Source organism: Phaseolus vulgaris, chromosome 11, assembly GCF_000499845.2.
Source record: "Phaseolus vulgaris cultivar G19833 chromosome 11, P. vulgaris v2.0, whole genome shotgun sequence".
NCBI lineage: Eukaryota > Viridiplantae > Streptophyta > Magnoliopsida > Fabales > Fabaceae > Phaseolus > Phaseolus vulgaris.
In genome coordinates, this window is record NC_023749.2 from 11,476,541 (window position 1) to 11,492,547 (window position 16,007).

The window sequence follows — 16,007 nt, forward strand, 5'->3', positions numbered from 1 at the left end:
AGTGTGCTACGGATTCATCAACCCGGAACTGAATATTTTTTTTTTCCGAATGAGGGGGTGTTCCAGAAGCAGTTTTTGCATAAATTATTGATTTTTGGATTGCTGAATCCGGAAGCCTAATTCTGTTACGGATTCGTGGATCCGGAATGTTTTTTTTTTAGTTATGGATTTTTGAATCAGGAATGCATATTTCTGTTACGGATTGGTGGATCTGGAATGCTTTTTTTGAATAATGGATTTTTGAATGTGAAATGCATATTTTGAATTACGGATTGGTGGATCCAAAATTTTATCAGAAATGCCAATCCAAAATTTTTCTGGATTCCATAATCCATAATGCAAAAAATAAATACAATTTAAGTGCATTTTAGGGTTTTTAAGAAATAATAGAGACAAGTTGGTCTTTGCATAACATTGAGGGGTGCAGGAAGAAACTGCCAAAATATAAATAGAGAAGGATAATGAGAATTGAGAACAATGACAGACAGAAGAACTTGTGGAAATAAGAGGAAGACATGTCCCTCACTTCTCCTCCACAGGTCCAAAGCCAGAAAATAAAAATAAAAATAGAAAATAACATAATGAATTATCCAACTCCACTTTCAATGTTGTCCACCCTTCTCACACCTGCAACCGTTCAAATTCTCAGAAGCCATGGTCTTATACCTCTCTCCCTCTCCACCTTTACACTCCAGTTCCATAATTAGATTGGCGAAGTCCAAGTCACCCATTTCAGAACCTTGGCACAGGCTCAAAACCCACTTCCCAAAACCGCTTCTTTCCCCTTCTTTTGGCTCCCCCAGCGTGAACTTTGCGTGCAAGAAGCAGTTTTTTCATGAAAACAGAAGGAACAGGTTGGATTTTAGGACTTGGTCGATTGCTGGATTTGACTATGGGAACTTCGAGGGGCCTCAGTCTGTGCTTGAGGCTGCCGCTGTGTTGACTGCCATCATTGTTGTGCATGAGAGTGGTCACTTTCTTGCTGCTTCTCTCCAAGGCATACATGTGAGTAAGTTTGCTGTGGGGTTTGGTCCAATTTTAGCAAAGTTTAATGCCAAAAATGTGGAATATTCCATCAGGGCCTTTCCTCTTGGTGGCTTTGTGGGGTTCCCTGATAATGATCCAGAGAGTGATATTCCTGTTGATGATGAGAACTTGCTTAAGAACAGACCAATATTGGATAGGGTGATTGTGGTTTCAGCTGGTGTTGTTGCTAACATAATTTTTGCATTTGTTATTATCTTTGCTCAAGTCCTGTCTGTTGGTTTGCCCGAGCAAGAGGTCTTTCCTGGGGTGAGTGTGCCTGATGTTAGACCCTTTTCAGCTGCTTCCAGGGATGGATTGCTTGCTGGGGATGTGATCCTTGAGGTTAATGGAAGTGAGTTTCCTAAACCAGGTCCTAGTGCTGTTTCTGAAGTTGTTGAGGTCATCAAGAGGAACCCTAAGAGATATGTTTTGCTCAAGATTAAAAGGGGGGAGCAGAATTTTGATATAAAGGTCACCCCAGATGAGAGTTATGATGGAACTGGAAAAATTGGAGTGCAGCTGGCCCCTAATGTGAAAATTGCTAAGGTTAGGCCAAAAAATTTGGGGGAGGCGCTGGAGTTTACTGGGAAAGAGTTTTGGGGTCTATCATCTAATGTTTTAGATGGGTTAAAGCAAACATTCTTAAACTTCTCCCAGTCAGCTAGTAAGGTTTCAGGTCCTGTGGCCATTATTGCTGTTGGTGCTGAGGTGGCACGGTCGAATATCGATGGTCTCTTCCAGTTTGCTGCAATACTCAACATTAACCTTGCGGTTATAAACCTTCTTCCTTTGCCTGCTTTAGATGGAGGCACATTGGCATTGATCCTCGTTGAGGCTGCCAGGGGTGGGAGAAAGTTACCATTGGAAGTGGAGCAAACTATCATGACTTCTGGAATTATGTTTGTTATAGTTCTGGGGTTATTCCTTATTGTTCGTGATACCCTAAACCTTGAGTTTATCAAAGACTTGTGGTGATTATAGGGACTTGTAGTTGGCTGTGAGCTTCAAAAAGTATTTCATGATGCTCATCTGCAATGCTGTCGCACCAGTGTCTTAGCCAGTGCTATATCTGTAGAGGAGACAAGGTAAGTTTCTTCCTCCAAGGATGTTATGTGAGAGGCATCGCTTTGTTGCCAATTCATTGATCTGATCCGGATTGGATTTCTGATCCTGGAACATAAACGTACAAGTTACAAATACTAGTTTTGATTAAGAATTTTAATGTCTTCTCTCTCTTTGCATTTTCTTTGTAATTCATGGATCTTGACAATTTATAGGTTACAATTTGATATGGATTCCCGTTCCTCTGTAGATTTCATTGATGTGACTATGCTTCAAGAAAGCATTAATACAAAGCAAAATCTCTGCTTAATTTTTTAACCTTCTGGAATTGATGTATACTTTCTTTTCTTTGCTAATGAAAAGGTGTAGGGATGCCGTGTTTACGAAAAAGAGAGTCCAATATATGTCCAAAATTTAATTGTTTGGCATAATTGCAATAACTTCTTTGCTACATTATGTCTTGCTTTGAACTAGGTCATTTTGTATGCAATTCCTCCTCAATGAAATGAGCCGAGGAATAAAGGTCAAGCAAAGTATTCTTTGTCCACCAATATTTTCTAGTTAGCTAGCCAGGGCCTTCACATGAAACATAGAACATAGACGTGGATAGTGAAAATTATTTTTTAGATTATGGTTGGAGAAATGAGTATCAAACTGAAAAATGGCTAGTGTTCCTAATAGGTTAACATCTACTAGTTTTCTTTCCCCTTAAAAGTAGGGAGTGAAAGGGAAATATACTGTATAAGAATTGAAACTAAGATTAGCATTTGACTGCATTTTAATACCTTATTGTCAAAACTGGTACTTTAGTATCACCATCATAACTACCAAGCTATAACAGATACGAGTGTAAATTCTCAAACAAGAGAAGAGTGTAGTTTAGAACTAATTTATAGGGAGATCAGAGTAATTGGCCCAGAATGAATGGTGGGACTTGGTAGTTATTTGCTTTTCAAAAAGTTATATTTTGTACTTCTTAAACCAGTAGTTACCCTGATAAGGAGTGGTACTGCTAAAATCTTAATTCAGATGGGAAGTTCCCGTATATCACTTGGATTAATGTATGTTGGTAATCAGGGGATGAGAAATGTATCATAGGCATAAGCCAAATAGAGAGCATACAAATAAGTGTGCATGGTGCTCTTATTTATAATATAAATTGAACACTGTCATGTTGGGTTTTTTCTATGGGAAAATGTCAGGGTCGTTCGGCACCAATGGATTATGAGCATTTCATATAAGAAATATAAGAAAGTCAAGACACCACTTCCAATCAAAAATCCTAAGACAATGGATATGTGAGTCTTCTTTCTTATATACTGCTCTTGATGCTCATTCCTACTCGATGTGGGACAAACTCACACTTGAAATCCTACCAATCACCTCTTCAAGTGCAAGTTTCTTCCACATTGTGGTTCTTCCGCAAAAGCACGAGTGGTTATCCACTTGGACCACTGGTTTTATCACAACTGGACACCCACTCACGTGTCAATCCACATTCACCGCACAGTTTGTTGGTTTTTTTTGTACTGGGAAAACGCTGGGGTGATTCTGTTCTGCACCAATGAGTCATGAACATTTTATATAAGAAAGTTAAGACACCACTTCCAACCTAAAACCTTAAGGCAATGGATATGTGAGTTTTCTTTCTTCTATACTACTCTTCATGACTCATTCCTACTCAAAGTGAGATAAACTGATACTTGGAATTCTAACATTTTAAAAGAGTGGAAGATAGGGATTTTAATTAAATATTATGTTTGGTTAGGAGGAGAGAAGGGAAGGGGAGACATTTTAACGGAAGGGAGAGGTAATACTAGATTGTCCTCTTTTTTGTTTGGTTTACAAGGGAAGGAGAGAGATTTTAGAAGTTTGTTTATTTTCATACTTTATAATTTTGGATTTCAAAATTATATAAAATTATGTTTGTCAATAAACTTATTCACCTCTCCTTTCCCATATTTAAGAAATGTGATAATTATTGATTCTGTCTATAAACACTCACAGTTCGTATATTTACGAAATATCAGATATGGTGGTTACTTCTCATTTATAGTCTCAACATATTAATTGTGTCACAAGTTAGCAACATATACCCCAAATTGAACATATCTTTAAGTAATTGTGTCATATTTCAGTGCTGCATTTGAGAGTACAATGAAATAATTATTGGTCATTCAAATTTGGAAATAAAATTGATGACATTTTTTAATTTAATGCTCATCTTGCTTGTTTATTAAAATTCAGTTGTGTGGGCACTTTTTCCTGGGACAGCAGATTATGCTTGGATACCGTTATGTGTGTAATACATAGGTGTTGTATTATTGTTCAATTATATTAGTGTTTAAACTTTTTCTTTGCAAGGTTAATATTATTTTTCCATCTATAAAATTATAACAAAATAATTATACATGCATTGACTTAATAGAGTTAGACTATGCTTGGTTAGGACTGGAGTGGGGTGAAATGGGAAAAGAAGGGAAAAATAAATAAAAATTAAGGTTGTTTGCATAATGAGTGGATTTATTGATCTGACTGAAAAAAATATTTTTATTTTTATTTTAATAATATTACATTAATTACTTATTTTATTATAATAAATAAGTACATAAATATTGACGTAAGTATTAGTATTTTATGCATTTGACTCTTTATATAACTTGAAATTTACGTCCTTCTGATTTATGTGCATGGGAGCATGTACTGGGAGAACTCCCTACTAAGACAATGTTCAGGAAATTTGAAGGCAATTTCTTCCTGTACCATATCAATATCAATTCTAACATGTACCCTATTATTTTTTAAATTTCCAAAATTACCCTTATGCTAGATTTAAAAATCTAAAATAGTAAAAAAAAAAAATACATTTCAAATAAAAAAATGCAGAACATAAAATTAAAAATGTATTCTGGATAAATATTTCCGGAATTCAAAAATGTGTTCGGAATATCTATATCCATAAATTCCTGGATAAAATGATCTAGAAGTAAACCCTTCTTTTTTCAAGGTTATTTTCATCATTTGTGAAGGGCATTTTTATCATTTTCAATACCAGGTTGGATGCATGTTGGAATTGATATGGTGCAGGGAGCATTTGTCAATTTTGAAAGAGGGTAGTGCAAGGCCCGTAAATAATCGATTGCAACCACGGAACAATCTACGGTTTATGTACGACTGTTTCTTCTTGCACCTCCATATCTTCTTCTGTCATCTCCATACATTTTTGTTCTTCTTGTGTCACCTCTTAGAGTAGTTTCTGGATTATGTAATTTGGAAACTCATTTGGAAAAAAACTTCCGGATTACATAATTCAGAAGTGAAATAAGACTTCTGAATTATGTAATTCGGAGAATAATCATGCATCTGAAAAATGTTTTCGGATTATGTAATCCGGTAGCTAATTCTAAATTTAATAAATGATTTCCAGATTACGTAATTCGAAATATTATAAAGGGATATTTTTAGAAATTTGAAAATTTATGGAGGTGAGAGAAGAAACAGTGTTTATATACACATGGTGGGGTCAAATGGCAAACAATAAGGTGTGGAGAAAAGTATTAAAAAATCTATTACATGTTTCGAAAAATGGCCTTGCATTTTTATTAAACAATATTTAAAAATTATTTAAAATTCGTATAATTTAATCATATACATTACAACTACAATATTTTTCCAGAAGTTGTATAATCACTTGTACAATAGAAATATTGAATTAAATTAAATAAGAACTTTCACAAAATAAATTTATAAAGTATATAAAAGTTAAAATAAAATTATGTCATTTGTAAGAAAAGTTTCTTTATGAGAGTAAATTAATATCAGGTTATGAGTAATTATATTTATTTGTTTATGAGAGTAAATTAATATCAGGCTATGAGTAATTATATTTATTTGTTATATTGATGTGTAATTATATTTATTTGTTATATTGATGTGCAATGTAAAATATCGCGAAAAAAAAAGTCTAACTATATGAAGCACGAGACACGAGAAAATAGAAGAAAAAACGAATTAACTGTCACATATTAATGTGACTTCCTGATCGGAAACAAATAGAGTCGATCAATTGAGTAGATATTAAGGCTCCATTTGTTTCTGGGAGCGGCTAAAGCACCAATTCACCAACGAAAGTTAAAAAATTAATGCAAAATAATTTAAAAAATACGAAAATCGAGAATGTTTTTTCCCTCAAAACTTTCTTTGCATGTGCAAAGAAAGTTGTATTTATATATATATATATATATATATATATATATATATTTAATTAATTAATATTAATTTACTGTTTTACCTATATATTTTAAATTAAAATTATTTTTATTTTTATTTATAATAAAATTATAATTTAAATATAAAAAATATAATTAAAGTTATAAAATAAAATAACATAATTAATCATATTATATATATAATAAATTATAAACATAAATAATAATAATAATAAATATACTTTTTAATAATTAAAAAATAAATTTATATATTAATTTAAAAAATTAAAATTAAAATTAATAATTTTATTTATAATAAAAATAAGTTTTTATCAAATATTTATAATAATAAATATTTAAATAATATTTTTAATAAAAAATAATTATAATTTATAGATAAATAAATAAAGTTAATTTTTTAACAATTTTAAAATGTAAGGGAAAATATGTAAAGTTACATTTTTATTAATTAAAAAAAATACAATTTCAATCACACCCATCACATCACTCACAAACTTTCATAAACTTTCCTTACACCTTCCACTTTATTTACCTTAATTCAGACACCCTAACTTTCTTTACACTTTCTCTTCAAATCATCTCAAATCCACTCCCTCATTTCCACTATCTAATCCAAATAAAGCATAAGTGGACGAAAAATAATTAGCATTGAAAAAAAAAATGTTTGTGATGATTTATTGGAAGCTAAAAAATATAATTTTTAAAATAATTAGATAATGTTGGACACATTATTATTTTTATATGGTATACATGCACCAGTTTATCCGTTGTATAAATGTTTAGTTTTTTATATTATAAGTATTTGAAGGTTATAATTAGTTTAATTATAAGTAATTAAATTAATTGAAAGAAATATGATTGTTTTTTTATTAATTTTATAATATAATTAAAAATAATTTTAATAATTAAATTAATAAAAATAAAACTAAAAAAAGCTTAAGAAAGAAATGATAAGAGACATAATAATAATTTAATTAAAAAATAATAGATAAAAAGAATACTTAAAATAAATAAAAATTAATGAGAAAAGAAAATTTGAGAAAATTTGTAATATATTAAAAAATAAAATAAACATGTTTTTTTAGCATACAATATAAATAAGTATTTATAAGTTTTAAATTTTTATATCAAATACTATAAATATTTTAGAGAAGCTAATTTGATATTTAGTGTATAATGTGAACTGTTAAATTTGAAATTAAAGTTCTATTGTTTGAAAACTAGGAAAAGAGGGAGTGGAGATAGATTTTGTTTTTGGGATGTTGTTTAATTTTAAGGTTGTAAATAAATAGAAATTGAATAGGGAAACTATAAATTGACAATTTAAATTGTGTTGTTCTTATAAATTGTTTAAAAAATTGAATTAGTTAAATTTTTTGTTATAATTATAAGTTTTATATTTAATTGCAAAGTATTTGAGCATTTATGGAGGCGTTGAACCATTGTGACGATTCTTAAGTAGGTATTTGTTGATTGAAGAATGATAATAAGGCAATATCTAGTATATATATTTTAATATATATTTTATTATGGATTAAAGATTTATTAAAATTATCAAAATTAGAAGAAAAAAAAAACTCATTAAATTAAAAATAAAAAATCAACAAAATTTATTAAAATTTTAAAAAGGGATTAAAGATTTGTTTTGGTAATATTTTTAAGATGGATTTTAATCAGTTACTTATCACCTAGTTTTGGAATTAAATGCAAGAAGAGAATGATGAAGAATAAGATGTTCACAATAATACAGTTTTCAAATGTGGAGGTTATAACACTAAAATGTAATATATTTTATTCTATTAAATATATATTATTTATTACTTAAAGTATGTACTCTGAAATAGTTATTAATTTAAGAATAAACTTAAAGTAAATAGGTTCTAATTTAATATGTGCATCTCAATTAATTAATTGTACGAAAAATAACCTAAGCTTTTTGAGTATATATTTTGATTAGAATAATTTTGTTATTATATCACAACTTTAATACAATAGATATATGAATAATATGTTTAATTATATTATTTTCATATAATGAAAAAATGACATAATTTGTTGATTGAAGAAAGATGATAAGATATAGTCTAGTATATATTTTAATACTTATTTTATCATGGATTAATAATTTATTAAATTTACAAAATTAACCTGAACCAAAATTTATTATTGTTTTAAAAAGTGATTAAAGATTTGTAATTAATATTTTGAAGATGGATTTTAATTAAAGTTTTGCTATAGAAATACAAAAATATTCACAATGATAATTTTTCATACGTGATTACCATACTAAAATGTAATATATTTTATTTTATTAAATATATATAATTACTTAAAATATGTGTTAAATGCGTGTGAGAGATAAAAGAGAAAAGTTTAGTCGAAAAATAAAATTATAAATAATAGTACAGAAGAACCTGAACCATCTGAAGAAATTGTCACGATTGAAGTCCAAAATAGAAATATCGGGGAACAACAACTCAATTAAAGAAATTGTGGAAGTCCAAAATTAATAGACTAATATTTGGAATGCCTTGATTCACATACGAAATAGATGAATATAATTATTTGTTAAATTCAATTTTGTGATCTCCTCAGGTTTACATAGTCTTCAACCAATATTTGTAATTTTTAGTTCATTTAATCCAAATATTCTTCATATATTTGTATGGTTCTCTTTTGCTTTACATACTGATTTTTTCTGTATATAATGACTATTTACATATTGAATTGATATCATATATAAATATTTGTACGTAATACTCAATTTACGTACAGATTTTTATCCATATATAATAATCAGAATTTAAATGAATAATTTCTTGTAGTGAGTTATGAAAGGGATCCAAAAAGAAAATCATTTTATTTGTCTTAGTAAAACTAAGTTAATTGATAGTTTTTCAAAGAGTTAAAACTATATGATTTAAAGTTAAATGTGTGTGTGAGATAAAAGAGAAAGAACAAGTGTTAGTTGAAAAATAAAATTATAAATAATAGTACAGAAGAACGTGAAGCATCTGAAGAAATTGTCACGATTGAATTCCAAAATAGAAATATCGGGAAACAACAACCTCAATCGAAGAAATTGTGGAAGTCCAAAATTAATAAACAAAAGTTTGGAATGCCTTGATTCACATACGAACTAGATGAATATAATTAGTTACTAAATTCAATTTTGTGATCTCCTCAGGTTTACATAGTCTTCAACCAATATTTGTAATTTTTAGTTCATTTAATCCAAATATTCTTCATATATTTGTATGGTTCTCTTTCGCTTTACATACTGATTTTTTCCGTATATAATGACTATTTACATATTGAATTGAATTCATATATAAATATTTCTACGTAATACTCAATTTACGTACAAATTTTTATCCATATATAATATAATCAGTATTTAAATGAATAATTTCTTGTAGTGAACATTGTTATCAAAGGGATCCAAAAAGAAAATCATTTTATTTGTCAAAGTAAAAATAAGTTAATTGATAGTTTTTCAAAGAGTTAAAACTATATGATTTAAAGTTAAGTGTGTGTGAGATAAAAGAGAAAGAACAAGTGTTAGTCGAAAAATAAAATTATAAATAATAGTACAGAGGAACGTGACGATTGAATTCCAAAATAGAAATATTGGGGAACAGCAACCTCAATCGAAGAAATTGTGGAAGTCCAAAATTAATAGACTAAAGTTTGGAATGTCTTGATTCACATGCGAACTAGATGAATATAATTAGTTACGAAATTCAATTTTGTGATCTCCTTGTGTTTACATAGTCTTTAACCAATATTTGTAATTTTTAGTTCATTTAATCCAAATATTATTCGTATATTTGTATGGTTCTCTTTTGCTTTACATACTTATTTTTTCGTATATAATGTCTATTTACATATTAAATTAAATTTATATATAAATATTTGTACGTAATACTCAATTTACGTACAGATTTTTATCCAAAGATTATTACAATAAATTTTTTTAAAAATAATATGCATTATTTAAAAAATAAAATGTATTGTTAGGGGTGGTAGGGTTTATATAATTTTTTTCATTACTTATTAGTTCCAAATCTTTTTAGGAGCTTAGTCATCATGAGTAACTACTCTTTCCGCCACTGCCGCACTGACTCTTTGTCGTCGACGTCGGGGTCGTCTTTCCCGGCGTCGGAATCAGAATCACTTCCCAACCCTCCAACACCTACAGAAATGGCGATATTTGACTACTGACCGAAAGGGCCCATTGAGCGATCAAATCGTAGAAGGGTCTTTAAAATGCGGTGGGAGTCTCGCGGAGAAGAGCAACCGTCGTCGGACCCGGAGCGTCCACTTCCATTGCTGCCGGTGCCGGAGTGCTCTAATCCACGGCCACCGCAGGCTCCGGTTCCCATTCCCAGCGTCCCGCCATTATTATCTACTCCTTTTGGAATGCGTCTTCGTCTTCGACAGAAACTGCAGACTAAGGCTTCAACACCGTTACCGAATCCTGAAATCCTTAAAATCTTTCTTTTATCGTTCGGATTAGGGTTTATGATCTGAATTTTTTTTTTTTTTTTGTCAAATTGTATATACTACTAGACTTTGCAAGATTGTGATATCAAGATTGCAAGATTGTATATAAGGGTTTAGGGGAGCCCATTTCTAAACTGATGTGGCTATAATACTTTTGAATTGATATATTCATGCTATCAATTGAATGTTGTGTTTGTAGAAGTATTTTAAAAAATAAGAACAGCAAAGAGAGAGAAATAAAAATCAGATAAAAGTGCAGCAGAATTCTTCATTCGAGCTCTAATACCATATTACAGTAAATGAAGATGAATATTCCTTGTTGTCTGATGTGATGCTTTACGCGTAATCGTAACGAAGAAAGAGAGGTTTTGATGAACCCTAATTGGAGAGAAAAATAAATATAAAATAAAATTTTATTCACTTGTATATTAGAGAGTAAAATACATGGTGCATATATAGAAAAAGATTAAGACCTGAAACAGAAAAATAAAGTTGGGTCAAACAAAAAGCCCAATAATTTAAAATAAAAAATTAAATATACTAACATATATAATAATCATTATTTACATGAATAATTTCTTGTAGTGAACATTGTTATCAAAGGGATAAAAAAATCATTTTATTTGTCCAAGTAAATATAAGTTAATTGATAGTTTTTCAAATAATTAAAACTATATGATTTAAAGTTAAATGTGTGTTATAGATAAAAGAGAAAGAACAAGTGTTAGTTTAAAAATAAAATTATAAATAATAGTACAGAAGAACATGAAGCATCTGAAGAAATTGTTTCGATTGAAGTCCAAAATAGAAATATCGGGGAACAGCAACCTCAATCGAAGAAATTGTGGAAGTCCAAAATTAATAGACAAAAGTTTGGAATGCCTTGATTCACATACGAACTAGATGAATATAATTAGTTACGAAATTCAATTTTGTGATCTCCTCATGTTTACATAGTCTTCGACCAATATTTGTAATTTTTAGTTCATTTAATCCAAATACTCTTCATATATTTGTATGGTTCTCTTTCCCTTTACATACTGATTTTTTCGTATATAATGACTATTTACATATCGAATTAAATTCATATATAAATATTTGTACGTAATACTCAATTTACGTACAGATTTTTATCCATATATAATAATCGGTATTTAAATGAATAATTTCTTGTAGTGAACATTGTTATCAAAGGGATCCAAAAAGAAAATCATTTTATTTGTCCAAGTAAAAATAAGTTAATTGATAGTTTTTCAAAGAGTTAAAACTATATGATTTAAAGTTAAATGTGTGTGAGATGAAAGAGAAAGAAAAGTGTTAGTCGAAAAATAAAATTATAAATAATAGTAGAGAAGAACGGGATGCAATCTCTTTCTTATGATGTCCTCTTTCATTTGCTGCACTTATATTCAATTTTAATCGGTGCAAATTGGTTGTTCTGGTTGTTTTGGTCACGTCCTCCATGTGTATAAATACTATATGTTGTGTTCCTGAGTTTCTATCCATGGGTTTGTTGTTCAAAATGATCGGAAGAAATTGTGTGTCTAAAATAGTATTACAAAATAGAATAGAGATGAACAAAAGATAACAGAAATGAATATCTAAAGAATGAATATCTAAAGAAATGAGAATGAATATCTAAAGAAATGGTCTGAATATATACATAGTACACTCATTCTAGGTTTAACTAAAGAGGAAAAGAATCAATAATTAAATACTAGAATCATAACACACATGACAAAATAAAGGGTTATTCACCTCTATAAAGAGAAACAACTGATAATTAGAAAAAACACCAAATTATTCTCCTCTATAAAGAGGAACAACTGATAATTAGAAAAGACACCCAATTAATATTAGGATCCTTCTATAACTCTGGTATCCGTATCCTTTAATACCCCGCCACAAGCTGGGGAGCAAATATTGATGAGACCCAACTTGGAACAAATATTCTTAAAAGATTGAAGACTTAAAGCTTTGGTATAAATATCAGCCAGTTGCTCTGTGGTGGAAATGGGAAGCAAATGGATGAGATCCTTCTTTAATTTTTCCCGGACCACGTAACAATCTATTTCTATATGTTTTGTACGCTAGTGAAACACTGGATTTGCTGCAATGTATCTTGCTGAGTCATTGTCATAGTATAAAAGAGATGGTTGCTCAAAAGGAACTTTGAAATCTTGAAGAAGATAAGTTAGCCATTGAATTTCACATGTAACAGTGGCCATTGCCCTGTATTCAGCTTCACAAGAACTCTCTTGATATTGTTCCTTGTTTCTTTGATTTCCAAGATATGAGAGAATTTCCAAGATACACACTAAAACCAGTTACTGATTGTCTTGAATCACTACATGTGCCCTAATCACTATCACAAATGGCTTTCAAATGAACAGAGGTAGTGGAAGAGAAAAATAGACCAAGACTTGGAATCCCTTTGATATATCTGAGAATTCTAATCGTTGCATTATAGTGAGCAATTGTTGCACAGAAAATGTTATGTCAAGTCGGGTATTAGTGAGATACATAAGTCTTCCAATCAATCTTCTGTAGGCTTGAATGTCTGTGAAAGGAACACTTCCAGTAGAAGAGAATTTCTCATGATTATCAATAAGAGTGGGTGCAGGTTTGCAGGCTAAAAGACCTGCATATGTTAATAATTTCAATGCATATTTCCTATGATTTACCATTATTCCTGTCTTACTTCTTGCTACTTCTAGACCAAGAAAATATCTTAAATTTCCAAGATCTTTAATCTTGAATGTCTGATTCAAGGCTTGTTTGATTCTAGCAATCTCTTCTTTATCATTTCCTGTCAATATTATATCATCCACATATACCAATAATGCTGTAAAAGATCCTTCAGAAGAATTAATGAACAAGGAATGATCATTCATAGATTGAGTATATCCCATAGAAAGCAAAAATGATGACAGTTTGGCAAACCATTATCTGCTAGCTTGCTTAAGACCATATAAAGCCTTTTTTAGTTTACAAACTTTTCCTGGTGGAATAGAAGTCAATCCAGGAGGAACAACCATGTATACATCTTCTTTCAAATCTCCATGTAAAAAGGCATTGTTTATGTCTAATTGTTTCAATTCCCAATTATAAATAGAAGCTAAAGAAAGAAGCAACCTTATGGTGGTCATCTTTGCTACTGGAGAGAAAGTATCAAGGTAGTCAATGCCTTTTGTTTGTGTATATCCCTTTGCCACTAACCTTGCTTTATACCTTTCAATTGTCCCATCAGCCTTATATTTTATTTTGAATACCCATTTGCAACCTATGGCAGCTTTGTTCTTAGGCAGAAGAGCAGTCTCCCAAGTTTGATTTGACTCTAAAGTAGATATCTCACATTGTATAGCTTTTCTCCAACAGTCATGTTTCACAGCTTCATAATAAGAATAAGTGTTTGGCTCAACATGTGAAGAAAGAGACATAACAAAGGATTTGTAAGAAGGTGATAAATTGCTATAAGACAAAACAGAATTCAAAGGATATTTAACTCTTGAAGATGTACTGGAAACGTTAAGATTACAATGATAATCCTTTAAATACTCAGGTGATCTTTTTATTCTTGTGCTCATTCGGATAGATGGATCTGATTCATAACTTTGTTCTATATCATGATTTTCATTGAGGTTTTGGTCTATATGGGAACAATCTACGTCTGAAACCTCAATTTGTGACTCAATTATTATCACTGCAATTTTCAACATTATCACAAGGTGTATTTTCACAAGGTGCAAGAATGACTTGTGATGGTTGACTTAAGACAGATTGATCTTCAACAAACAAAATTTGATCATCAATATCAAGACTGTTAGTTTCATTACTAGTATCTTGAACCCTTTGGTATGGAAAAACATGTTCATAAAAGACAACATCCCTAGACACAAAATTTCTCTTGATTGAATATTCAACAAAATATATCCTTTTGTCCACCTTGGACAACCAATAAAAACACATTTTGATGCTCTTGGATCAAATTTTCTTCTATTTGTTGACAAAGTGCTAGCATAACATAAAGAACCAAACACCTTTAATCCATTAAAATCTGCATCAGTTTTGAAAAGCATTTCATGAGGGGAAGAATAGTTTAAAACAGGTGTGGGAAACATGTTTATAATACGCGCAGCATGTATCACAGAATATGACCAATAAATTTTGGGTAAATGAGATTGTATCATAAGAGTTCTTGCTACATCTAATAAATGACCATGTTTCCTTTCAACTATACTATTTTGTTGTGGAATATTGACACATGATGTTTGATGTATTATTCCTTTACTGACAGAAATATTAGTCAAGACAAACTCAGTTCCATTATCACTTCTTATTATTTTTATTGTTGTCTCAAACTGTGTTTGAACAAAAATAACAAAATGTTCCAAAACCTTAACTTCAGATTTTTGTTTCAAAAGAAAAATCCATGTGTACCTTGAATAGTCATCAACTATGGTCAAGAAATATTTATGGCCATGAATTGATGGTATTGAGTATGGTCCCCAAATATCTACATGAATCAAATCAAAACATTTTTCCGATTTAGATGTGCTAATAGGAAAAGAAAGTCTTTTTTGCTTTGCAAAATGACAAACATCACAAACAAAAGATTTGTTATATTTAACAAAAGGAAATTTATTCTTGATAACATCAATACATTTATTTGAAATATGACCTAATCGAAAATGCCAAAGGGTTTCTAGATCACTAGCACTGACATTAACAGTATTGATGATGTGTGTAGATTCAAGGGGTTTAATTTGAAATTTCTGGTAAGATGGGATCCTGAGTATATAAAGTCTATCTTGCATCTTAGCAGAACCAATTATTTTCAAGGAGTTTTTGTCTTGAATGTGACAACCATTAGAATCAAAGGTAAGAACACAAGATAGTCTATCAACCAATTTTGTTACTGAAAGAAGATTAAAAGTGAAGCAAGGTATATACAAAACATTGTCCATGACATGATTTTGATTGAGAAAAACACTTCCAGAATAATTGGCAATGACTTGATTTCCATTTGTTTGACATAAATAGGATCAATTTGACGATACGAAGTGAAGTAAGTTAAAGATGAACAAATGTGATCAGTAGCATCACTATCAATAATCCAAGAACTAGAAGAAGAAATAGAATTATTACCAGTTTGTGTTGTCATGTTGCAAGGAATAACAGAGA

The 16,007-nt window shown here is 30.1% G+C and overlaps 1 protein-coding gene across 1 annotated transcript; it reads left to right on the forward strand.

Annotated features, from left to right (window-relative positions):
• The first annotated feature begins 474 nt into the window (after positions 1 to 474).
• On the forward strand, positions 475 to 2,406 carry LOC137813871 (probable membrane metalloprotease ARASP2, chloroplastic). Its single transcript, XM_068616369.1, has one exon. The coding sequence runs from the start codon at positions 655 to 657 to the stop codon at positions 1,999 to 2,001; it is 1,347 nt and encodes a 448-aa protein (XP_068472470.1). The 5' UTR covers positions 475 to 654; the 3' UTR covers positions 2,002 to 2,406.
• The last annotated feature ends 13,601 nt before the right edge of the window (positions 2,407 to 16,007 follow it).

Coding starts and splice junctions, on each gene's coding strand:
- LOC137813871 (XM_068616369.1), top strand. CDS start 655: ATGGTCTTATACCTCTCTCCCTCTCCACCTTTACACTCCAGTTCCATA.